General features: G+C 40.4%; 2 protein-coding genes across 9 annotated transcripts in view; one reads left to right on the forward strand and one right to left on the reverse strand.

Annotated features, from left to right (window-relative positions):
* nsd2 (nuclear receptor binding SET domain protein 2) lies at positions 1-16,550 on the reverse strand. Of its 7 annotated transcripts, none has more exons than XM_056760194.1 (24): positions 12,301-12,354; positions 9,923-10,671; positions 9,501-9,693; positions 9,009-9,169; positions 8,176-8,616; positions 8,014-8,094; positions 7,735-7,906; positions 7,464-7,526; positions 7,227-7,336; positions 7,054-7,141; positions 6,856-6,968; positions 6,614-6,724; positions 6,420-6,543; positions 6,154-6,342; positions 5,764-5,943; positions 5,520-5,676; positions 5,194-5,396; positions 4,994-5,097; positions 4,138-4,407; positions 3,931-4,047; positions 3,553-3,694; positions 3,335-3,441; positions 1,227-1,422; positions 1-1,044 (listed from the first exon to the last, which is right to left on the reverse strand). In XM_056760194.1, exons 1-24 carry the CDS (start codon positions 12,317-12,319, stop codon positions 704-706), a joined length of 4,431 nt encoding a protein of 1,476 aa, XP_056616172.1. In that variant the 5' UTR covers positions 12,320-12,354; the 3' UTR covers positions 1-703. The 7 variants fall into 7 exon arrangements, with proteins under 7 accessions (XP_056616172.1, XP_056616171.1, XP_056616170.1 ...); XM_056760193.1 differs by having other exon boundaries at positions 7,464-7,529; XM_056760192.1 differs by lacking the exon at positions 12,301-12,354 and adding an exon at positions 14,318-16,550 and having other exon boundaries at positions 5,520-5,943; positions 7,464-7,529.
* Positions 13,180-26,486, forward strand: part of letm1 (leucine zipper-EF-hand containing transmembrane protein 1) — a 19,937-nt gene continuing 6,630 nt past the window's right edge. Inside the window, exons 1-12 of one of the 2 annotated variants that reach the window (XM_056760195.1) lie at positions 13,180-13,451; positions 17,927-17,984; positions 18,082-18,544; positions 21,113-21,256; positions 21,372-21,509; positions 21,705-21,908; positions 22,056-22,175; positions 22,264-22,395; positions 23,212-23,382; positions 23,466-23,585; positions 25,969-26,103; positions 26,271-26,464. In XM_056760195.1, the coding sequence (XP_056616173.1) occupies positions 13,373-13,451; positions 17,927-17,984; positions 18,082-18,544; positions 21,113-21,256; positions 21,372-21,509; positions 21,705-21,908; positions 22,056-22,175; positions 22,264-22,395; positions 23,212-23,382; positions 23,466-23,585; positions 25,969-26,103; positions 26,271-26,464 (1,958 nt within the window). In that variant the 5' untranslated portion in view covers positions 13,180-13,372. The remainder of the gene's footprint in view (positions 13,452-17,926; positions 17,985-18,081; positions 18,545-21,112; positions 21,257-21,371; positions 21,510-21,704; positions 21,909-22,055; positions 22,176-22,263; positions 22,396-23,211; positions 23,383-23,465; positions 23,586-25,968; positions 26,104-26,270; positions 26,465-26,486) is intronic. The other variant, XM_056760196.1, reaches the window with a different exon arrangement.

The raw sequence follows: 26,486 nt of genomic DNA on the forward strand, positions 1-26,486 counted from the left end.
CATGCTTCAAAATGCTTTATTTCTTGCAAGTATCACAAGAAGACCTGTCATGATTTCCTCTTAAAACTCTGAATAGGTAGATTTCACAGGCTCATTTAACAATTCTAATATTCTGGTTATGGAAACTCAAAAAAAATGAGCTACAAAAATGAACTGAGCTACAAAAAAAATGTGCTGCTCTATAGTTAACAGACTATAAAAATGTAATTCAAGGGCTACTCATAGTGTCTTATTAAAGATACCACTTGTTAAAACAAAATAAAACAAACAAAAACAGCAACTCCTGGCATCTGTTACTAACAACAAATGCAGTATTATTATAATTTTGGTCTTTCATATACATTTCCATATACATATCTACTGTTTAAAAAATACACAAACATCTATGCCAAGATTCAAAAAGTTGTAAAATGTTTCAAGTTTGGCGTCTGTAATGCTGTGGATTCAAGGTGCTCCAGCTGTCGGCTCTGTGTGCGATGCAAATGCACCCAGTTGTGTCTAACACATGAGAGTGAAAAACAGGGAGAGAAGAACCGCATTTGGTGGCTCTGAGGAACACTTCCCTGATCAGACACGTACAGTGCGTTCAGTTTTGGAGAACAGTCACGGCGACATCCATATCACTGAATCATTTGTGGTGTGGCTGAGGGAAAGGGGGCGGAGTTAGTGGGAGGAAAGACAGGTTCAATAGTTCTACATCCCACTACACCTCTGTGGCCTTTTTGCGACCCCTCTTTTTAGGAGCAGGTTTGCTGCTGGTTTTAGATTCTGCTCTTCCGGTCGTTTTCGGCTCGGCTGTGCGTCTGTACTTAGGTTTGGGGGATGAGGTCAGTTCAGAGATGGGGGTGTTCTCAGTGGGGCTCTCTGCCTGGGGCCGGATATCAGAATCTTCATGTTCCTGGCAGCAGAGCTGGCCTGCGAGGGGGTGCGTTCGTAGCGCCCCCTCCTGGTGAGCCTTGCAAAAGGAGTTAGGACACAGCTGGCAGAAAGCATCAGAGTTCTTTCCGCAGACGTCACAGTGGTGCCAAGGGCAGTCCCAACGACCTGCGAGACAACAGGAGTTTCAATTACATTCAAACACAATGTCTTCACAAAAAAATGTAATGGTTAACTGACGATATATACAGTTAGATATTTTTAACTTTACCAGTAAAAACATCAATTTTTATTTATATGTGCACCTTGTTTGGAAATTTATGATAGAGACAACAAACTTCAGCTCTTACCAAAAGGTCTCTTGGTGCGGTCCAGACAGGAAAGGTGATAGGCTTTGGTGCAGCCCTTTTTATCACACAGAACCAGCTCTCCTCCATCACCACAACGGAAGCACTCATCCTCTGACTTCTTGCCTTCATTCCGGGCCCTCCTCCTTTTGGGCTTCTTCTTTTGAGGCTTGGCTTTGGACTCAGAAGTATGGCCATTCTGAAGTCGAGGGGTAAAAAGAATGCTTTAGTTATTTTTTTACCAACATACACAAATCCAGTGTCTTCTGCCGACACAATTTCAGCGCAACATCCAAGAACCCAAAACGGTACAAGATCAAATATAACTGCATGCAGCAAAGCAGTAAAGTATCAGGATATTGTGACAATTACACTGGAAGTGTTTTCTCTGAAAGCATTTCCTTTTTAGAAATGTTGTCTTTTAACCACTAGGGGGCGACCAAGAAACATCAACTGCATGTATGCTGCCGTGATACTTGTAATGACAACAAGTTTTGTGATGATAAATCATTGCGAAAGTATGTCCATATTGCCTTGTTTGCCTAAGAATTGATGACACAGTACACAGAAGATGGATTTATCAAAATGGGATATTCCAACCCAAAATCTAAATGATGTCATGAATAACTTTCCTTAAAGTTGCAAGAGTCCTTAAAGTGCGAACCTATATATATTTCTTTGTTCTGCTGAACAAAAAGAAAGATATTTTGAAAATGACTGACTACCATAGTAGAAAAAAATGAAAATGGTAGTCAAAGATGCCCCAGAACTGTTTGCTGTCCTAAATTCTTCAAAATTTGTTATTTTGTGTTTAACAAAACATAAAATTATAATATGATGAGTTTGAGTTTTTTTTTTCCTCCTAAATATTCAGAGGCGGAAAAGTTCCCATGCCAGAACATGCTAATCTGAATGAGCGTAGCAATCAGAGAAAATACATTTTTGCTTCAAAGACAAAAATTGAACATAAACATGATTGTCAAAGTGAAATTTTATTGGTGGCACTTCAGGGTTTAAAGTAGGGGTGTGCGATATGACGATATTAGATCGCGAACGATTAAAATGACTGCACGATCCACTTTTTCGGGAAAATCGTTAAATCGTCCTATATAGTAGTGTTCTATAGAATTCGTCAACATACTTGCGATAGATTGCGCCATGTTAACAAGCTCGTATACGTTGCTTGTGAATTCAGTAAGATTAAGTGACGTGGTCAGTGAAGATGGAGGGAAACACGGAAGACTTGGTCCTTAAAAAAAATTCTACATCAGTAATAATGAAATGGTTTGGGTTTTCCCCAACTGACACGGCCCAAACAACAGTTATTTGCAAATGTGGCAATGATAAGATTCGAGCGTCGTAAGGCAACACAACGAACCTTTTTAACCACCTCAAAATAAAAGGGACTGAAAGAGTATGCCGACAGTCAAATTATAAAGGGATCCCACACGAGTAAATCAGGTACAACCAAGCATACGGAAACTAAAAGGCTTAAACAACGACTTTACCGAAAGAACCATTTGAGAAAGGAACTCCGTATCCGTATGACAGAACGAGCAAGCGCTGGAAAGATGTCACTGACGCAGTCGCATTTTAACTGGCCAAAGACATGATTCCCATAAAGACTGTGGAAAATGAGGGCTTTAAAAAACTGCTCAAAGTCGTAGATCCACGTTACGAAATACCCAGGCAAAAATATTTATCCTCCACGCCCATTCCACAGCTTTACTCCAAGTGCCGCAACAAGATGAAAAACCAAATTCAAAATGTAAAGTTTTTTGCTAACAGCTGATTTATGTTCTTGCACTTGCATTAAATATTAACTTGATTAAAATATTCTTCAAAATATAAATGGTAAAGAGTATATTTTTATATGGGGACTTAGTTTGGCTGTATTGAAGCCCCTTTAATTTGCAAAATAGTCTTAAAACCAACTTGAAGAAGAACCGCGAAAAAATCTTGAATCGTGATCTATCTGGAAAAAATCGTGATTTGAATTTTTTTTCTAGATCGCCCACCCCTAGTGTAAAGTAAGAAAAATGACAAGATTCAGCACGGATGGTGACCCTTTCCAGCCCTTTCCGACTTGTGCTCTTATTAAATTAGCTCACCTTGGGTCTGTCACCTAGGAAACCACTACAGTTGGGCGCTCCACAGCGGCACACGGTTTTTTCATTCCCCAAACAGTCCAGATTATAATTAAAAGTGAGTTCAGTTCCTGAAGACAACACACAAATTAACTTCTAAATTGCATGTCTAAACATATATTTTAATTAATTATAAGCAAACAAATAAATGAATCTTTTAAATGTTCAGCATTTGCGCTCACCAGCAGGGATGTCACACACAGCGAACAGGCCCACACGTGTGTCTCCGTTAACAGTCCATTTCTGAGTGTCACAGTTGGGCTGACAGCTGTGGTTCATGAAACGAGAGTAGTTCCCTTTGGGACCTGCATCTATAATCCGATCCTACACACACACACACAGACACATGTTCATACTCACGGCAGAAGTTTCACAATATGTCAGTGCTCTCTATAGGAGCATCTGTAGCGCTCTGACCTGTTGTGCCATTCATTGCTATCAAGTGGCACTCCCAATACAACACTGTTTGTTTGGCTCGCTGCAGGGGTTCAAACACATGAGCATGAACCCGGTACAGGAGGAGTGCGTTCTGCTTGAGTAAAAACACCAGTTTTATTTACCTTGTCAATCGTGAGCATATAAAAGTGTGAGATGTCATTCTCCTGAGCGTATTTGATTCTGGCTCTGCACTCCTCTTCATCAATGAGTTCACCCACATATTCATTCACAAACTCGCCCTGTGGAGACAAACCAACCAATCAGCTCACTGGGGCACAATCAGCAACCAATCAGCAATCACAATGACGTAAATTTCCTTTATTACTGACTTTCTTAATGTCTCGCATAGACAGCAGACCCCAGCCTTTGCCCGCGGTGCGGATGATCTTGGTTTCGGGGTAGAGGCGTTTGGTGAAGTCCTGATTCTGGCAGCGTTCTCCAGCAGGACACACCTGAGGATGGCATTCGTACAGCAGCATGCGGTTCAAACACTCTGATTCAAAGCTGCAGGGTCGCTCGTCCGATGGCTTACAGTTACACTTGGGGATCTCGGAGATGTCTGCAGTGTAGACCTGCACTCGCCCGCAGGGCTTGTTTACCTGAAATCACCCGACTTGGTCAGTGAGGGTAATATAATATGCACATTCTTAAAGGGCTCATATGACACAGCTAAAACGAATATTATCGTTTTTTTTATGTGTATGCACGATTTTAAGTTCAAAAGCGCTGTATTTTCCACAAACCCAGGATGTTTGCGTCTCCTCTGCTCCGCCTCTCTGAAACGTGTGGATTTTTAACAAAGCTCTTGCTCTGAAGAGCGAGGTGTGCTATGATTGGCCAGTTAACCAGTGTGTAGTGATTGGTCGAATACTGTAAGCATGTGACAGAAATTTAACCCCTCTTAACATATTTGGAACATCAGGTTCCAAAGCAATTGTACTGAGAGGTACACCCAGCTTACTTGGTTATACATTTGGGCGGTCTTAGTCAACTCACATCACCAACTGACATGGATTTGTGGGGGTGTGGTTACACAAGGTGTTTCAATCAGGTCTGGGTGAGCATTCGCATTTAGATAGAATGCATCTTTTGTTCAGACACATTCATGGGCAACTTATAACACACAGAAAAACACATAATCGTGCCATATGACCCCTTTAACAGTAATGTTCACAATAAAGGTACCTTGATGTATTTAAATGGAGGAGGCTTCTTGTTGTTTTCTTGGGCTTCTTTGGCCTCTCTCTCCATCTTGAGATCGTTAAAACGAGTTTCGGCCTCCAACAGGGCTGAACGGATGAACACAAAGGAAGCATTTAATGACAATTGAATGAGCTGGTATGCAAATAAACAAGACAAAACGAGTCACAATTTGAGTTCTTTACCATTTTTAAAAACCTTGCCGATGCCATTTTGCTGATACTTGCTTCCTCGGTCTCCCTCCATGTAAGGGAACACTCTGCCCTGATGGGTCCAGAAGAAGTCTTTAGAGCCAAAGAAAAACACAGGGAACTCCCCGATCTCATGCCGCAGGTGCTGGATGTTTGTGGGGATGTTCTTGGGGTGACGGATCTCTGCAGGCCACCATCTAGAAATCAAAAATCACATCAAACGTCAGTGTGGGACAATGACCTCATGATACGACACATTTTGAAGAATAGAACTACAAACAATTAATGGTTACTTAAGAGACTTAATGTTTGAATCTGACCTGTAGTTCCCCAGTTTGACCCAGATGATGTCTCTGTACTTGGGTTTCTTTCCCAAGCGGCAGTCGTTACAGAACCAGCTGCCGTCAGGCATTGCAATATTCAGACAGTCAGGGTGAAATGCAGCCGGACAAGACTCGCAGCACAGCAGTCTGCCACCTTGAACACACAAGCATATGCATGTTTTTATTAGACAAAAGTACTCAGAGCATGTAAAGAATTTAAAAATGACAGTAGAAGTGGTACCTTTAGAGCAGATGAAGCACCAGCTTACGTTGACATGAGAGTGGTGACTATAGCCCTTCTTAGCCCTGAAGTGGTTTGTGCACACAATGGCAGTAGAAGATAGCATCTCACTTCCTGCGGCAACGCACAGATCTCCCGCATGATAGGCCACAGGACAGCGCAAACAACGCATCATCTTTCCTGCAAGGATACGATTGAAAAAATGCTTTGAGTGTTTTACAAACCCAGGATGATACAAAAACAAACAAATTTTTTAAATGCATTTCACAAAATAAGCATAATAAATATAAAAAACGAATTTGCAATTGAATAAAAAAAAAGATATTTAAAATGAATCATAGCAAACCTAAAAAGGTGGTTTGAAATGAATGACTTGTTAAAATCGATTACCTTTGGTGGCTCTTGCAGATCCGCGGCAGCTGAGGCACGTGTGTAAGGGGCAGCGAAAGCCGCGGTTCTCAAAGACGGTCAGATCGCTCAACCGCACACAGGCCTCGTGATAGAACCGGCCGCAGTGAAGCACACAACAGCGCCGCACTTCTCCTTCAGACTTTTTACAGGAGAAACACACGTGTGCACCTGTGAAGAGAGACAGAGAGATGAAGTTCCCACAGCTCGAGCTAAAGAGATCGACATTAACGGTGTATGTATCTTACCTGAGGTACAAGTGATGCAGAGCACCTTTCCTGCCGATCTGTCCAGTCCGATACATTCCAGGTGATATGAGCCGCAGCACTGACCCTCACATGTCACCAGATCCTCACCTGTCTGCTCGCACACCTGTGTACACACAAACACATCAGACACATGTACAGACACACAGCAGGAAACACACCGAGAGGATACTCACCAGGCATACGCTCTCTTTCTTGGCTCCGGGTGTGCGCTCTATTTTTTTTGAGGTATGTGATTCATCTATGCTGTCACTGGGAGAATCAGGTCTGTGCTCACACACCGAACCCTAAAACCCGTTCATATTACAAAAACTTGGAATTAATAACCATTTACTTTCACAATTGCATGCAATTACAAACTACAAAAAAAACATATTGGTAGAGAATCACAGACAATCCAGAACCCAGCACTACCCACCTCTGACTGAGGAGATGATGGGCGGTTCTTTTTAGATGAGACAGGAAGTGATTGCCTGCCTGACTCCTGTTTCCGCTTCCTGACGCGTTTGACCTTGGCAGGAGATTCCTCCCCTGAGAAACGCATTAAAAACCCAATTAAAGATATAAAATGGAAAAACAGTGATGTTCTAGGAATTTATTTTCGTGGTAGATTTACTTGGTGCTTTTTTAGACCGTTTCCTTTGATCATCAGATTTCGGTTTTCTCCTCCTTTGTGTAGTGACAGCAGCCTCATCTGATTGTGTCTTATGACAACAGACAAAACCAAAAAGGATTTAATACAAAATCAAACTTGTCTTTTTCGGAAAGTCATCTGCTCTCATTTTGTACCTTTTGACCTCTCGTTATATTTGGTTCGTTTTCGAGCTTGCTTTTCTTTCTGGGCTGGGGCGCAACATCCTCCTTTGACTCTCTTACACGTTTAGAGCCTTTCTTCTTTCCTGTAAGAAGCAGTCAGAATGCGGACTTATTCAATACCTTTGCAATGTATGCTTTGCATTTTCCTGCAATTAAACTTTTCCACCAACAACTGAAAAGCTACTACTAATAAAGAAACCACCCACACACCTTTAGAAGCCGTATCATCTTTATCCTTCAAGAGTTTGGGGCTTAGTGCTGATAACTTCAAATCTGCTGTCATAAAAAAACACAAAAGAATGACTGCAAGAACCAAAATGTGTTTTATTTTATGGACATTAAAAGAATAATACTTTATTAATTTCTAGTTGGTTATTAACTGATGGTCATTTATAGCAATCTAAGCTACATTTTAATATCAATAATTTAGCAAACTAACCAGGGGATCTGAACAAACCCCCTTACCTATCCTATGACTCACCTGAAAGTGCAGTAGTACCAGACTGTGTGTTTAGAGTGTCAGAGATACTGACACCTGCTTTGACCTTCCTCTTCTTCACAGAGTTCGGTGCTGCTGGAAACTTTTGCTTAAGCAGTGTTGGTTTTCTCTGAGGAGCTTGTGACTGAAGGTCCAAGTCAATACAGAGTTTGTCCTTCACACAGACAAAATTAAAAGATGAATTAAGATCAAATTAGGAACTTTTACAAACTACAACAGAAACAGAAATAATCATATTCGACCATGACAAAAAAAACACACTTTTTTCCGGGACGTCTGTTTCCTAGCCTTCGTCTTTCTTCTCTTCTGGGGTTCAAGTGTCTCTGGTGCATTGGAGGGATCCTACGACACAAAGCAATATGAAACATCTCTCAACCCTCATAACATTATAAAATGATGGTTATCTTTCACAATAATTGTTACCTGAACAGTAGACTTAGTGATGTTTTTCTCAGAAGCAGGTGCTGTCTTTATCCACACCGTTGTGGTGCGCGGTTTGCCACGATCCCTTTTTACTGAGGTTTTAGGTGCTTTTTTGGGCAGGGCGGCTTTATCTGCTGAAGTGCTGCTTTCTGTGGGAGGGCAAAGGGGATCGGTGGTAGGTTTTGAGGAGCTGGGACTGGACTGTGTGGAGTCTGGGGGAGTGAGGCTGACAAGCTCCTGAGACTCATTCTTGTCTTGCTTTGGTCCCTGATTTTGTTGTGCTTGAAGCTCCTGTAGCATCTGAGGGTTAAACTGAGCTTTGCCCTCTACATACACATAACTGAATTTGGCCAGTCGCTCCTCTATATGCAGACCCAATGCTTCTGTCGCCTGAGAAATGCCTGTCTCCCACTGCTCCCGGATCTTGCGAGGAATTGAGCGCTGAAGAGAAAATCAACCAGCTGTGAGGCTCATAATACATACATATGGTCAAACTCTTGTGATAGTTAACCCCAAAATTTAAATTATGTCATTATTTACTCACCCCCTTGTCATTTCGAACCTTAGTGACTTTCTTTCTTTCTCAGAACACAAAAGAAGATATTTTGAAGAATGTTGGTAACCAAACAGCGCTGGCACCCATTCACTTTTATAGTATGGAGACAAGACCGATGCAAGTGACTGGGGGCCAGTGAACAACATTTGTCAAAGTATCTTTTTTGTGTACTGCGGAAGAAATTCATACATGTTTGAAATGACGTAAGGGGGAGAAAATAACACCATTTTTATTTTTTAGGTGAACTATCGCTTTAAAACCCATAATATTAATTTACCTTATTTCCACCAGTTTGACTCTGTAGTTTGTTTCCACGACTAAGTGAGTGATACTGGTCTTTTCCTGAGAAGGTGACTATGCTCTTCTCAAAGACGTATCCTCTCTCTGGGGCATTTCCAAAGTACTGCACATGATACAACAATCCTGTGCGGCTAGCAACTGCAACAAAAATCATAAAATGAAGAAATTCACTTTATACAGATGACACATTTCTCATCCTGTCCTGTTGAAAGTGAATTGTTAAGTCCTGCTCTCTGTTCATGTTATCTCAGGGTCACGCTGTGTAAATATAAAGTTCACAGGTTTCACTGTGCTCTCCCTATACAAATCAACCCCTTTTAAGTGCTGGGTATGACATGGTAAAGACACTCCATTCTTGCTTTACAACTATTGGCACTCCTATACATTACACACACGTAAGCCGCTTATGGTTGAGAATCTGAAAAGTGCTTTGAGATAAAGCATGTTTTCAAGTATTTCCAGAACTTACCTTTCGACCTAAAGTGCACATCAAACTCTGGGTCTGTAGTGATCATGCATGGCCACCATGGGTATCCAGACACCTTGGTCCAGATAATGTCTCCCATTGTGTACTGCACATGGGGCTGTGCATCTGTATCCTTCATTTTCACATCATCCACAACCTGTGCAACATTACTCAGCTCACACTCCGTCACTGACTGCTGAATGACAGAAAAAAAAACGTAGTTATTAAAATGTATAATATATTTTTTTTAAAGTCTTGTGGTTTTATGCGCATACAATGGAAGTCAATGGGATCCAATGTTCTTTGGTTACCAACATTTTTCAAAATATCATCTTTTGTGTTCTGCAGATAATTGAAAGTCAAACTAATTTTGATGGACATGAGGGCGAGTTAATGATTAGGAAATTTTCATTATTGGATGATACCTGGAGTAGGGTGGGAGTTACAGTAGCAGGAATCTCACAGTCACCCACTTCATTAGACTCAGTTGGATGAACACATGGTTCGCTGGTGAGATCATGTGACTTTGGGGTGCTGTGCAGTAGAGGAGATGTATCTGAGCTTAAAGTAGAGGCTAAAATGGGACGCCTCCGATTTGGTGGGCTTCTCTTCCTCACAACCCCCCTCTTCTTCTTTCTCCTATCGCTCGTGGCCGTTGGCGAGACCAGAACATCATTTGATATTCTCAGCGGTGCATCCGTGTCCTCGGTCATCTCCCCTGCAAAACCTTCTTCGTAACAGCTCGATTTTACAACGCATTTAGTAATTTTAAAAGTGAGTTCAGGAGAGGCACTAGACTTCCTCGGAGGGCTGGCGTGCTGAGGCACAGGCTCCACCCCCTTGAGAAGGGACTGTGCAGCTGTGGCGGCACAAAGTTTGGGGATTTTGTCCTGATCGCCATTTAACAAGCGAGAAGTCAAGTCCTTCAGCCGCTCGTGGCTGTGATTATGAGAGTGATTGTGAGTGCCGATCATCTGTAGAACACTTTCTTGAGGTGTAGCTGCCAGCTGGGTGGCGGCTTTATCCATAAGCATGGTGGGGTCAGTACTGCCGTCACCCCGTCCCTTGCATCCACCGGGTGAATCAGAGGGCTGCTTCATGGTGGTCGGACTCCTTGGCTCGGGCATCGCAGGCAGTGATCTCCCCTTATTGTCTGTCATTACTAACCAAGGGCCTACGAAACACACAAAGAGATAAATGCATTCATTAAAATGATAGTTTACCGAAAATTACAATTCTGTCTCACCCCCTCTTGTCATGTCAAACCTTTATGACTGACTTTCTTCCGCAGAAGACAAAAGAAGATATTTTGAAGAAAGTTGGTAACACACAGTACTGGCTCCCCATTCCCTTCAATTGTATGGACACAAAACCAATGCAGGTTAATGGGGGCCAGATAACAACATTCTTCGAAATATCTTCTGTTGAATGGCAAGAGGACGAGACTTTATGTTTGGATGAACTATCACTTCAAGTTAGTAAGATTTCCTCAAAACTGTGAGTGAACTTTGAAGTTAAAATACAAGCCAGTATTATCAAAAAACTGTAAACGATTACAAGAAAAGAAAGAAAACACCGGAAAATGCTTAAACCAACCAACCACCACACACATTAGACAGTATGATAACAAATATGGTAAATGTGTTTTGATAGTATTAATGTGTCATATTGACCACTGCACCTGTGGAAAATGCTGCTCTTAAAAAAACTGTCTCTCTATACACAAAGTCTTCATCGATGTGCTCCTTGATACAATGTTTCTAAACTTAAATAGTTCATTCAGTTATGCTGAAAACGTAGTTTGAGAACTTCACGCTTATTGGTTTGGACGCGCGTTAAAATGGCTACCGCGGGAGCGAGCGAGTGGGTGGCCGGCCGCTTTCCATTCAAATCAATGAAACGATGGGTCCGATGCCACATCAAAATAATCGTGAAATAAAACATCGTATGAATCGCACTGTTCCGAGCAAAACGAACAACTTCATCCTGAAATCAAACGTTTAACGTACCGTTTATCGAGTCACGCCACGCACCATGGCAGAAGATGAACCCCTAACGTTACCAACCTCCGAATTACAACGTTTAACTAAAGCGTTTCAGAAAAGAAGAGCTGCTCGAATGCAAATGAATGATCCGTCCTAAACAAGTCCCGGTTATCGCGCAATTGTCATTCAAAACGAGCAGTCAGGATGCCTCGTTAACATCAAGTGAAGGGAGATCATGGATGAGGCAGCTTCCAGTGATGGACTCGTTTAGCTGTTCATTCAACTCAATGGAAAACTTCAACACCAAACGAATTTACGAGCACCGAACGTTACATGTTCACCGTTCAAAATGTTCAATATCCAAGAGGTAAATGGGACTTAGAAATGATATTTTTCCAGTGGAGTTAAAGTTCACCAATCCAACTAGGGAAGGGCCAGATCTCATAAAAGTAGAGCTACTATACTAGTGCTAGCAAACACATGATTCACCCAAAAACAAGCAAAATACTTATCTTGACCTTTACACCTCCATACTATTTAATGTCTCATTTTAGTCTCTGAATTGGTGTCTTGCTTTGGGATACACACTAGCTGCAGAGCACACTTGTAGTAATTAACTGAAACAATTGACTAAATGTGGCTGACAAACCCCACAAACTTAGCCAGTTAGCTAGTGAGGCACAGCTGCTTCAGCCTGTGACAATAAAACGACTCCTTTACCCATGAGAGAAAATCTGTAATATTCCACCCTGCACAAATTGAGACTATAGTCCTCCTTAATAACGATGTGCAATGATTTATTATGTGCGAAAATAAACCTGTTTGCAGCATCTCCATTACTCCCGAGCAGCATTAAGAGGCTTGCGGGAAACTCTCTCTCATCCCAATCAGCGCCAAAAATACTCACATCCGATTGGCTGACACTCGACGCACAATTCAACCGGCCTTTTCAAATATCACTCTCTTCACGGATTTCTCCCCGCCGAACATCCTCACACGTTTCCCCGGCGTACTCCAAACTTCATCGCGGTGTTATACTTCAAGGTGAACGCGTTCGGTTCTGATATCATCTGTTTTTGTTTTTATTTCGAAAAATGGCAAAGCGAGGCAGATCACTGCTCGAGGAACTGAGCGGAGAAGGGCTATTCTCACCATGTGACGTCAGATGAAGAGGGCGGGAATTCGCGGTCCGGTTGCCAGTTGCACACAGAAGGCTCATGTTTGCTTCGTTTAATTTCGTATTTATTCGTTTAGGATTTTAAACATTCACATTATTTTTCGATTGAATGTTTATAGATATAACGCACTTATTTATGTTTCAAAAGGTCTGTGGTAATAGTTGTATTATTCATTAGTTGATGAATTTCGGTCGCATGGTCGGGGTTTCAACTTTAGAGTGTCTGGCAACCTAGAAATAAGCGCGCCAGTTCTCGCACAAACAAACCTGTCTGAAATGAATGCCAGAAGCATTTTACAGTTTATTTCTTTATTTCACTACGAATGTTTACAAACTTAATAACTAGAACACACAATTTGATATATATAAAAACAATTTAAAACGATATCGCGCTTTTCAGAGCGTATTCGATTTCATGTGGTTGTTGGTGATTCCCGCTCGCAAAGGCCCTTCATCACATTTCTTCTCGCTCGGTCCGGACACCACCAAGCAATGCCGCCCCCTGCCGTCCGAGCTAAGCCCACAGGAAGACGGAAGCAAATGCCGAGCACTTGCAAACTCATCGCTGGAATCATCGAGGAGGTTGCAAGGACATACGCCGAACGCTTGGGATTATGACTTCTCTGGATGTTTCATATTAAACGGTCACCGTATCCTTATACTAAACCCTTCATTGACGTTACTCGCCCTTCAGCCATACAGACGGGAACAGAATGGCATCGATTTTTCTCACCAGGTCCCGGACACCGTTGTTGAAAACATCTAGATCATTAAAGAACGAATTCAGAAAAGGTAACTTAATCGTGATCTATATTTTTAAAAACAGAATATAGACTGGCTTGTTTTAGCTTCATTCATCGTGCTTAGTTGTATTATTTTGGAAAGGACAACATAGCCGCATGAGCTGTCAAATATGCGGCTAACGCGACCGTTGTAACACTATTGAGTTTCCTTCACGTGAGAATACGTAGCAAGGCCTTTTGACGGTATTATTCCACAAATTCACTTGTCGTTTAACGTGTGTCTTTGGATAGATTAGCAACTCCGTGACTTAGCCATTTTGGCCGCAATCGTAGAGTGTAGCATCATTATTTAACAACGGGTGGAAATAAAGGCTGAGTGATTAGCTGACAAGCTAACTGTCCAGCGATCACAGAATCGCCCGTAAACGTTTTCATACACTGCGATTTATATGTAACGCTAGTTGTGCGGGCACACATAATGGAGATGATCCTGTGCGTCTGTCACACGTGTTTGCGCTTTTGTGCTTTTGTGTCATGCTCTGTTACTGTAAGTCATTTCCAGAAACATGAAATGCTGTAACGACGTTAACTGTTGTTCGCCGTGGTGTGTCTTGTCATTGTTATGATCAGCACACGAGTCGTTTCCACACTTTTCAAGAAACGTTCACGTTTTTTAAGGATTAATATCAGAGCGTAAATGACGAATTGGGATCTTAACGATACAGAATGACGCCCATACAACGTCGATTCTATCTTAATATCAACGCGTGATGTGTATTAAAGTCTCAGAACAGAGTCATTTTGTTTATGATATCGAGTCACGGTTTAGGCCTATATCGGTTCAGGGCACAAATCCAGCACAAGCTTATGAATTAAAGGAGCTCATTGAGGTGATCTGAGGACAGACTTTCTCACCTGCAACGATTTGTCTTCATTTCGACCTTTCATACGACAGGAAGCATGCACACATTAAACGACTCGTTGTTTGACGTCATTGGCCTATTGGAGCGCACACAAATTCAAAAAGTAGTCGTTTAATAAAATCAATATTGTTTACATTTTGATTTTCTATTTTTGCTCAACAGTAGTCATACTCAGGGGTGCCGCCAGAAATTCTGGGCCCTATGGAAACCAAAATTTCTGGGCCCCCTACAAATAGGAAAATAAAAAGGGGGTCTGCTATTCTGGGCCCTAAATCAGCCTGGGCCCTTAGAATCGTCCTAACCTTCCACCCCTTTACGGCGCCCATGGTCATACTTCATCCTTAATGGTGCACTCTGCATAATAACTTTCACATAATACTTTAACTGTTATTCATTTACCAGGCCTGTTTATCTTAAGTAATAATGCTATAATACAAAGTAATAACAGAGAATTAAATATATTCATGCAATGAATAATGGTCAAAGTAAGTTGTTTCTGTTTTGCAAGTCTTTGGCCCCAGATATACAGATGTAGTCAAACTACATCCCATAATATAATTTAGACTTCGAATGAAAGTTTGAGGCCTTCATTGCAACACACTAAAAAGCACTGGGTTGAAAATAACCCAGTTTGGGACAAATATGGGCAAACACGGTTATGGGTTCTTTTTTTAGGATGTAACAACAACCAGACCCAGCTTTATGGGGATGATAACTCTAATCTACAACCCCCCAAACAAAACAAACTGATGTTTTAAGAGTGAGTAATGCCATTGGTTTGACTGTGCAAATGACTGTGTGAGGAAGGTACTTCATTCTGTTTAAATGAAAAATAGACGTTTAATTTAATACGTAGTAATATCCCTGCACAGGTGCCGTAGCAAGTGGTTTTCAGCCCCGAGGGAGTTCACGTTCAAATGCCTTTTACTTACTTTCTTAACCACAGCATCGTTGCCACAATGTGTCACTGATTTCAAAATCTACGTCAAGTGCTTCCTGAGAAACCTCAGTGTGGACATTCTTACTCTGAGCCTGTCCACAGCAGTGCGCTCTGGGTAATGATTAACCGCATCTCTGCATGACAGCCTATAAATTACAGGTCCAATCTAGGTATGCGTGCATTGTTGGATAAAAATGCCAACATAAATGTAAAACCTCTTTCTTGCTGGAAGTTATTCTTATCAGGATCACTCCACGGCGCTTCTGCCAAGCTGGTTAAATGTGCCAGCACAGGCTGTGATGTTCTATACCAGCTGGCACAGGCTACCAACATGAGACAGAAACGTTTGTGTGACTGTGTTGTTTCTTTAAGACAATTGGCACCTGTTGAGCACTTGTAACAAAGCCAAAAGGTTTTGCTGTGTATAGATGTTAACTTTCTGACCAATGCAGTGGAAAGACCTTTAAAGCTAAGGTTTTTGTGTTACATCTGAACTTTGTCATAAAGCATGCCTCTTTGTCATAATTCTGTATGGCTGTCCCTTGAATAGGACACTGTGTTGTTTTATTTACAATTTATATGTCTCTTAAAATATATCAAATATTACAGTATCGTTATAAAAGTACTTCATCATTCATACAAGTCTTCACATTGAAATATCTGAGTCCTATTGCATCAGCTAATCTGTTACTTAGAAGATATATGTTAAGCCCTGTACCCGGTCAAAGCATGTTCTTGGCCTACACTCTTTCTCAATATCTCTTCCGGACACACCTTAGAGTCTGCTGTACTTGTGTAGTTTCCATAACAACCGAAAACAGAAAGGCAGATTTATGACCATGAAGTTGTGTTATCCACACTACTTTTTACTCCACCCTTAAAGGAAGTTAGATTATTTATAAAGAAGTCTGTTGTCTTCTAGCAAATACAAAGACACTTAGAAGAGGATAGAAATCCAAATCCTTCTGCCAGCAACCCGACTGACCTCAGGATGTGGTCTATACAGCTATACTTAGATAGAACGAAAGTAGAAAGTCTGTCAGAAAGCACTTATCCTTTAATATGACCATCCTCCCAAGGAGGATTTGGAGTTTAGGCCAAGGGGTCTCAAGGGTCTACCAGACGGTGTGGGACAGAGATTAGGCTTCGTCTGGGTAAGTACACTCTAGTATGGAAGCCCAATTATATAGCATTTTTGTAAGATGTTAACTATCTTGCTTTTGTTTTGTCAAAGAATAAATGGCTATTATTGTATATTATGGGCCTCATGTTACATAAAGTTGATATAGAAATGGTTTAGGAGAACACCTGTTTTGGGTGTTGCTGTATTTCAGGTGTAGATGCATGCAGAACTGTACGTGCATGTGTGAAACACAAGACTGAAAATATAAAAACAAAGGTGGTGAATAGTCTCATTGGCTTTCTCCAAACAAAGGATTTAGCAGAAGCTACAGTCTATTTACAGTAAATAGAAAAGAAACTCCTTTCAGTTTTCCTTTTTAAAGTAATAGTCTATTTAAAAATGAAAAGTGATGTCATTCCAAAGTCAAACCCTTGTGACTGAGACATTTAGCAGATTTTGCTATTTTGTCATACAATGTAAATGAATTGCTTGTCACAAAAATGATTTAACGGTACCATTAACTGTTGCTGTCGCAGGTCAGTCATTTCTTTGTATCAGGAACTCAAGATATCAAAATTCAAGAAAATCTTTTTCATCAGTGTGGGTGACAGTCATAATTTAATCTCCATTCACTAAAGCCCTTTAAAAAAACTTTCCATCACAGAATGATGATACTCCTGTGTTAGAAATACATTAAGTGTATAGTTGTTCCTGGTATTTGGATATCCATGCAGACTTTGTTCCCTTACCTCTGTATCTAACTTTAGCATGAGATAGACGCTACTAACATGTGCCCAGTCATTGTCGCGTGTCTACATCTGCCACAAATGTCAAGCGTGCTTGTGAAGGTCATTAAAAGTTAAGTGCTGTGCTTTGACAAATCGTGCAAAGCTCTCATTTAAAGAGTTGATGATCGAAGACATACAACATGTGCAGAGCAGGGAGTCCTCAGGACCAGGATTGAATACCACTGGTGGTTTAGAGCCCTTAAAATGGCAGACTGCCTTGTCGGACCCTGACTTTTGAATTTGTAAACAGATTAAGGCACAATGGATAAAGGTTTTATAATATTATGTGACACACAAGACATAAACAAGACTGGTAATATTAGATTGGTCATGTTATCTCAATATGTAAAATAGATCTTTTATTGGGCTATTGAGCGTACATGATTATTAACACAATTGTTTAAAGTGCAGTTCAGGTGTATAACCAGTTTTCTCTGGCGCAGCATGCACCAGTGGCATGGATCCAAGTCTCCTGTCCTTTACTGGTGTTCATGTCCTGGCATGTAGTCTGTTTCATGACCTCTTATCTTATGTTACTGTATCATGTTAAAAATGGTTTAGTATGAGCACACCCATACACACAATAGTGCACACGCACATGCTTAGAGCATCGCCTTATTTTTCCAAGGTTGTTAATGCCATTATGATTTTTGTAGAAACTTTTTGTCAAGTTCATAAGTTTGCTTTTGTTCTTTTGTAATGTGTGTTATGTTATCAATCCTGATTTTGCCATCTTGGATTCTCTTTCAGGAAAGTTGACAGAAGGAGCATGCTTTAACTGCAGTGCACTGCGGTTAGCCCCAAACAGGTATATGAAACTTAAGATTGAACTCTATCCACGTCAACTCACCTTTGAACCCATAAAACTAATAGTTATATTACAAAAATACTGTGTTTTTCAACAGTCCTGCTATTCTTGGATGTAGTGTGCGTACCGTCCAGCACTCCGATTTCTCCACAAATCAGCTCCGCTGGACCAGGTCATCACGTCTCTACTGTGCCATCCTTGTACCTGACCATGTCCTGCCAGGCCACACCCACTCCACTCATCACAGGACGATAGCTTGGTCACAAAACGCCTCCGTTCGATGGGTGCATACAACAGGCCGGCTCCACGACGATTCTAAAGTTGAGCGTTCTTTACGTTCGCTGAAGGATCGGAATAAAAAGCTGGAGGAGGGTGGGCCGGTCTACAGTCCGACGGTGGATGCAGAGCCAGTGAGACGGACAATAGGGCAACGGGTGATTGATGAGGTGAAGCACTACTATCATGGATTCCGTCTGTTGTGGATAGAGACAACCATCGCCGTGCGCATGATGTGGAGGATACTGAACGGAAACACTCTGTCACGCCGTGAGAGGAGACAGGTATTCACAGAATCGAGAGGCATACACTGCAAAACTCAATAGGGGAAATGACCATTTATGGGTTATGTGCTATATACATCAAACAGTGGATATATGCATGTTTTAGGTTTTACAATAATTGTGCATTGTCAGCACTGGGCACAAGAAGCATTTGCGTAACCGATTAGAGCTGCAGGTTCTCATGAAGTTAATCTAGGTGGACTATAAATTGCCTGTTTGTGTCTTTGGCCCATGGATTTAACCCAGTGTAATGTTATTAAGTATAGAAGGAGGATTTGAAGGTAATCGTTCTTCCGTAGTTTAATCCCAGCTCTATATAGCCCAACTTGATCACTTGTGTAGCTTAATGGTTGAAATTGGTGCCATGCTCAGTCTTTAGGGAGTAATGGATTCAAGATTACCCTGTATGTCAAGAGGTCAGCAGAGCTCAGCGATTTACATAGAAATCAATACGCCACTTCAATGAGCCAAATTTATCAAAAACTTTGAAAATATGAAACAGGATTAAGTGTGTGTGTCTATTGCACACACGTTACACACAGTATTTCATTTAATTACTTCAGAAGTAACTGTACATTACAGAAAAATAGGAGTAATCCCTTACTTTACTTTTTCCAAGGGAAATGTAATTCAATAACAGTACCTTAATACTAGTAACTAGTTACACCCAACAATGAATTCTGTCATTTATTCTCCCTCGAGTTGTTCCAAATCTGTATAAATTTCTTTGTTGTGATGAACACAGAGAATATATTTGGAAGAATGCTTGTAACCAAACAATTTTTTGACCTCATTGACTACCATTGTAGGAAAAATGACAACGGTAGTCAAAAGTGCCCCCGAACTGTTTGCTGTCCTTTATTCTTCAAAATATCTTCTTTTGTGTTCAAACAGAACAAAGAAATGTGTCAGCCATTTATCTTAATATGGTAGTCAAGAAACTGTTTGGTTATAACCATTCTATAACCATTCTTCCACATATCTTTCTTTGTGTTCATCAGAACGAAGACATTAATATAGATTAGGAACACTTTAAGGGTGAGTAAATGAAGATAGAAATTGTCATTTTTGGGTGAACTGTTCCTTTAAGATTAATAAATGATCAATACTGCATAGACATTTGTTGGTCCAAAGCCCATGCTGACTCAAGTGAACTGTTGTCCTACTGAAATATTTTGTTGCTAAAAAAGATGTTAGAGAAGAGTAGACCACATTTAACCATGTATGTTAGCTTGGTTTTATTCAGACTTCCTCTAAATTCCAGCACAAGAAGATTTATAAACTATATGTTTGGCCGGTTTTGACTATAAATAGAAGTTTACAACAGTTCAAAAGTTCCCAGCAGATCTCAGCCATCACACCTTTTAAATGTTCCTATGTTAGCATAGTGCTAATACCTTCCTAGCCTCAAATTCCCAGACAGTTGCGTGGTGTGCTATGAAGTGACACTCTATTGACGCATGTCATCTATAATTATTGAAGGCCTCCCTTGTTAGTACTAGAAATGACTTGTGCAGACTTGGTGTCACTGGTCCCTTTGTCTCTAACTATGAAACAGTCTGTTCTTTTGTTGATAGAATATTATGTCTGTCATTATTAGCCCAAGTAATATTGCTGAGATGTGGTCATTTTCTCCGGTGAAGTATACACTAAAGTTACAGTGGTCTTGCAAACTGTGCTGCAACCCTATTAGAAGATATCCTCAGAACTTGCTAGCAACATCTGGCCTTAGTGAGTTGTTATCAAGAGTTTACAGAGGAATTTTGAACTCTGTCAACATTAGCATTGCGAAGGTATGCTAATGTATCAGCCATAGTTAGCATCTGTCGCACCTCACTCTCGCTATTCTCCTACTAACCCACTTCATCTTTAATCCCGCCCATTCACAACCAGCCCCACAGCGTGGGTTCCTATAGCTTTTGATCAGCCATCAACCCCCTTCCCGACCCCTCTGCCTGTGTCCTCCTGGCCTCTTCCTTTGGAATGCCTTCGCTGTCCCACTCACTCTTCCATGAATATTTCACACCGCAGGCCTCGCTGTTTCTCACTTCTCTCGCCCGCTCACTCTCTCTCTCTCTTACTGTGGGGATATACATGTCAATAGGCCAAACACAAAAGCTCTTTTCAAGGCTGCCCGGCTTAAATCATTCTTCCCTATGGGGCCACTGACACACAGGTGGTATAAGGGGAGCGGGGACCCCCTCATAAAGCTGAAGCTCTTTTGTTATCTTACTTCTCTTTAACTGAATTCATCATGTTTCATTACTGATTAAATATTGTGTGATTGCTGAAGTCACTGCTTGAAGTGCCCAGCCAGAAAATAAAGAAAAGGCATTAATATGTGCTTTATGCATACTAATATGCATTTTAATACGCAAGAAGTTAATAATGAATGAATTTGTACCTTAACAAAAGTGTAACCGTAATAACTTTATTACAGACAACAAATAGAGTTTTCTTTGTGTTCTTTATAAGCCGAAATTCAATGTTGTACAAAAATTACTACTATAATTACATTTATGTCATTCGTTGTGTCTGATGTCAGCGCTTCTCTCATGTCAATCACAGTTCCTGAGGACGTGTGCAGATGTCTTCCGCCTTCTGCCCTTTCTGGTTTTTATCATCGTTCCATTTATGGAGTTTCTGCTTCCGGTTGTTCTGAAGCTTTTCCCTAACATGCTGCCATCCACCTTTGAGACACAGTCCAAGAAGGTAAGCTGACCTTTCACCTTTGTGTTCTAATTCATAAGCGTATTTCTGTTCCTCTGCTTTTACAAAACGCGAGTCTCCATGATCTATTTCTGATGAGCGTCTGTGTGTTCTGCAGGAGGAACGTCTGAAGAAGGAGCTGAGAGTAAAGCTGGAGATGGCCAAGTTCTTGCAGGACACGATTGAGGAGATCGCACTGAGAAACAAAGCAGCCCAGGGCGATGTGACTGAAGAGTTCTCCACTTTTTTCCAGAAGGTAAAACATGCAGAGATCTCTTAACAATGAGAGACTTCGTAGTGCCTTGCTCTCAATACAAACTGAAAGCTTAAATGCAGCTCTGTATTGCCCCCAAGTGGTGATGTTTATGATTTGCGTTTCGCTGAGACATTAAATGTTGAACATGCAGTGCGAAATTCTCACTCTTCAACCCCCTGTGTCTTTTCCGTGTAGATCCGTGACTCAGGAGAGAGACCAAGTAATGAGCAGATCATACGTTTCTCTAAGCTCTTTGAGGATGAACTGACTTTAGATAATCTGACGCGGCCGCAGCTGGTGGCATTGTGCAAACTGCTGGAGCTTCAGTCCATCGGCACCAACAACTTCCTGCGCTTCCAGCTCATCATGAAACTGCGTGCCATCCGTGCAGATGACAAGGTACAGAGTGTAATATTTAATAGGACCCATGTGTTTGCATATAGTAATTTGGGCTACTTTATGTTGTTCTTATATATAATTTTTTTTCACTCTCATATTTATGTATGTATATACCATATTGATTTGTTTATCGTGTGTGATTGACAGCTGATAGCTGAGGAGGGAGTGGACAGTCTGAATGTGAACGAGCTTCAGGCGGCGTGTCGCGTGAGAGGAATGAGAGCTCTGGGTGTGACGGAGGACAGGCTTAGAGAGCAGCTTAAACAGGTGACGCACACAACACGCCGCTCATCAGTTTTTTATTTTATAATGGTCAAATTTCTCATATAATATTGTACATCTCTGATGGGTCTAGTGGTTGGAGCTTCACCTGAATCAGCACATCCCAACATCTCTGCTGCTGCTGTCTCGAGCCATGTTCCTGCCCGACACGCTGTCCCCTGCAGACCAGCTCAAAACAACACTACAGATCCTGCCTGAGATCATGGTACAGCTCACCCATAATGAGTACTGACATGTCCACACAGCCCTGATCTTTTTTGAAATGTAAAGCCAACAATTATGACCTCATGCCAGAAATGGGTTTATCTTTAACCCTGAAACGACAAAATTCACAGAAAACAAGTTGTTAATTTTTGAAAGAATATTAAAAATGATGGAAATTTAAAAACAGTTTCAATGTTCACTACATATCCAATATTCATGATATATTTGCCAACAGTTTTATTTTTGGCATCTTCAGCTGTAATGAAGGTCTCAATGATTCTGTGCATTTTTCATATTAAATCTTTTTAGGGCTGTCAAATTGATTAATCGCAAGTAATGTGTTTATTATAAAGTGTTTTTATACATGGCATACATATTTACACATATATATAAATGCACATACGTAAATTTAAGAATTATGTGTAATAATATCATTTATGGTTTATGTAAATATTTGTTAAATATGTATGTGTGTGCATTTATATGCATGTATAAATATGTATGGCACACATATGAACACATACAAAGAGATTTATTTTGGAATCGATTAATGACAATTAAGTTTGACAGCCGTAATTTTTTTGTAATAAAATATGTACATAAATATTGCTGTTTATTTATTCTAAATGTATTTATTTTATACAAATGCAAATTATCATCATTCTTCCGTCTTATTTGGTTTAAAACTCTCTTTTGCTTACAGTAACGTTTTTATTTATTGTTAATATGTAAACTTGGCTTATCAGTATCAATGCTAATGCAGCTGGTTGTTCAGGTGTAATAAAACTGTGTTTGGTTGTGTTGTGTGTTTTTACAGACTAAAGAAGCACAGGTGAAGGTGGCAGAGCTGGACTTCTCCAAAGTGGATAACAAGACCAAGCTTGAGGCCACGCTACAGGAGGAGAAAGCTATCCGTGAGGAGCACAGAGAGAAGGAGCTGGAGAGACAGGCCGACGCTGCAGAGAAAGCAAAGGAACAGGCCGCAAGGGTCATTAGCATCTCTTTTTACTTTATTCACAGTTTTTTATCACGTGTCTGAATGTTTATGGAAGATTGCATATTTGCTTTCAGGAGGTGGAGGTGCTGGATGCTGACAGACGGGTGGATGCAGAACATGATCTCTCAAGTGTAGATGTGGCCATCCATTCAGAAACATTACGAGATACGGCACCGGTTCTGGAGGGTATTAAGGTAAAACAAGCACGCAGAAACACAACTAATGCTCTTGCATATTCACGGAGCAAAACATACAAGCTAGCAGTTTTCTTTTTTTTAAAGGCGGGGCTTCTTGCACCGTCTATTGACCACATTTCTTTCATTGACTTTTTAAGGCGTCTGTCTCATTCTCAAAAATTTGATCTCATCTTGTTGGGATGTTGGTCTTTCTCAGCTCTTCTTGTGTTTGGCATCTTGTTTCATTTTGCGTGTTTATTTCTTCAGTTCGAGTAGTGGCAGAGGTATCTGCACATTCAGGTTAGATGCTTAACTGCTTCCCATCTGGAGATCACACTGACCCCTCTGCTCTTCTACTCGCTTTACTGTACAAAATATGTCTGGGTCAAAGATGAAGAAGAGTTTAAGCATAAAAACAAGTGTAATACTGCTTTAAATTGTTGTTGTTAAAAAAAAAGGTTTCTGTTAAATTCATTTGAAATTTTTGTTTTTCTGATTTACAGAAGAAGTCACTAAAATGTCATTCAGTGTAACAATCTTGACAGGTATATTTACCATAAAAATCTATTTATGACATATTAAAAGACTAATTACTTCCACCCCAAATGCTAATTAGTTGTAATTTTTGACTATCCACTACCTAAGTTTTGCCCATTTGTCAATAAGAATTTTTTAATCATTTAAAGCACAATAAAATGTAATATGCTCCCAAATTCTTTTATATATTTTAATATGTACAAGTCAAACAAAGCATGTTGTTCGAATTTATACATAAATATTCTGTTACACTGAATGACAATGTAACATTATTTCAACCAAATTTTACTTGCATTTAATGTGCTTTCTATAGACATAAACTCACTTTTGTATGTTTCTTTTGACATCTTAACATCTTTGACCCGTCTACAATCTGAACTGTCAAACGCTTCAATATCAAACCAAAAGCTAAATTTAATATCTGGGCTGTTACAGAGTTCATCGCGATTAATCCCATCCAGAATACAAATTTGTGTTTACATAATAAGGGTCTGTGTACTGTGAACAATATTTTTTAATTTATAGACATATTTATATAATTTTTATCATATATACATGTATGTGTTTATAAATACGAAGTAAAAATGCACAGTACTCAGACATATATTATGTAAACACAACTTTTATTCTGAATGCGATTAATTGTTCAACATCCCTATTTAATTCAATGTAACAGCGACGCATACATTTGTGTGAATTTAGTGATTCGAAGAGCAGAAGACTTTTGTGTGGTTCTGCTTGGATCTCCCTACTTTACCCATCTCCAACTCTCTATCCATTTATGAGTATGTGTGAGTGTTTAAGTGCTTATGAAACATGCAGCAAGTCCTCTGGGTTGGTTGTTTTGTGTGGTTTTAAGGTCTACCAAATGTGTTTTTGTTTCTTTTAGCTGCTTTTCATTAATCACATTGAATAAGATAATGTGTATGAGATCACCTTTTCCTCTGACAGCATTTGTATTATCCTCTTATTTGATCCCAAGCACTTTATGTGTCTGGATCAGTGTTGGGGAGCAACTAACATAAACTAAACAAGATGCAACAGGTGAGAACAGGTTATGAAGTTGTATGACAAAACAGGTTTCAAAGCATTATCTGTACAGCCACGTAATACGCAATTGATAAAATATCTAGAATAACCTTAGAATTATCAAATGAAAATATGAGGGGAAGTTTTTTAAAGTACAAGAGTATCTGCAAGCACAGCATTCGTGTTATTTTCCAGTCTGTGGTCCTTCCGCACCGCTTGCATTTTGCCGTGGCAGTACAAACCTCACAGCGAGGGGGTTTGGGATATTGTTTTCAGAGCTCGGTTAATCTAAGCTTGCGATTTCAGATAGAAGTATTTGTGGTGGGTTGTGAAGCGAGGAAGAAAGATGTCAGCTGTATATTTGTGCTTTGACAACAGAGAAATCAAAAACCAGTCGAATGTCTCTCAGGCACAAGGAAGAATGATTCATTTGAATTTGTTTGGATGCTTCAGTTCATTGAAATTGCTCAGCAGACCGATTTAGCAGCTCATTTGTGAAACGATTCCCAGATGTCTGTGTGATTCCTTTCACGGCGTCCGTAGCGAAAAAAACATGTTAAACATTGCAATTTATCAGGTTTGTGTTGTAAAAAAATCTTATGTTTATATTCATACTTAATGCAAAAAACAGCATGGTCACAATTATATACTTTAAGATCCTCATTGTTTTTGTGTCAGATATTAAAAACAAAAATAAATGATGAATTTAATTCACAGGGCTTGATCATTGGCAGTTAAGCTCAATTTCATAGGTTCCCCAACACTGCTCTGCATATCTGTTAATATCTACTAGCAGTTTGTTTGATGTGTTAATGTGTGCGGGTTTGACCTTTAGGGAGAGGAAATCACCAAGGAGGAGATTGACATGCTGAGTGATGCCTGCACCAAGCTGAAGGAGCAGAAGAAACTCCTCACCAAGGAGAAGGAGGAACTGGAGGACCTCAAAGATGATGTGCAGGAGTATAGCGAGGTGTGTGTGTGTGCCAGTTTTGGGGGAAATAAATCTACAAACCTATTGCATATATTATTGCATATATATTATACAGGGATGTGAGAAATTATTTAAACATTATTAAAAACAAGGACATGCATCACCTTCAGTTTTTGTCATTCTAAGATCCACTTTTCTCTGCACAGGACCTGGAGGAGATAAAGAGAGAGCTGTCCAAGACGGGGCAGGAGAAAGAGGTGCAGGAGTCTAAAGCAAGCAAACATCTGTCAAAGCGAGTCAACCGCATGATTGGCAGAGTTGATAAAATCATCACTGAGCTAGAGAAGGACAAGGAGGTCTTAGATGGTCAGATGGACTGCAAAACCACACCACCAATAGGGTAAGAGATCTTCCATTGAATG

This window comes from Triplophysa dalaica, chromosome 11, assembly GCF_015846415.1.
Source record: "Triplophysa dalaica isolate WHDGS20190420 chromosome 11, ASM1584641v1, whole genome shotgun sequence".
In the NCBI taxonomy this organism is placed as follows: Eukaryota; Metazoa; Chordata; class Actinopteri; order Cypriniformes; family Nemacheilidae; genus Triplophysa; species Triplophysa dalaica.

What these genes read in the sequence shown, in the direction of transcription:
- nsd2 (XM_056760188.1), bottom strand. An exon ending in TAACTCCCACCCTACTCCAG is followed by an intron (nt 9,694 to 9,922) that starts GTATCATCCAAT and finishes TCTGTCATTCAG; the next exon opens with CAGTCAGTGACGGAGTGTGA. An exon ending in ATATAACGAGAGGTCAAAAG is followed by an intron (nt 7,142 to 7,226) that starts GTACAAAATGAG and finishes TGTTGTCATAAG; the next exon opens with ACACAATCAGATGAGGCTGC.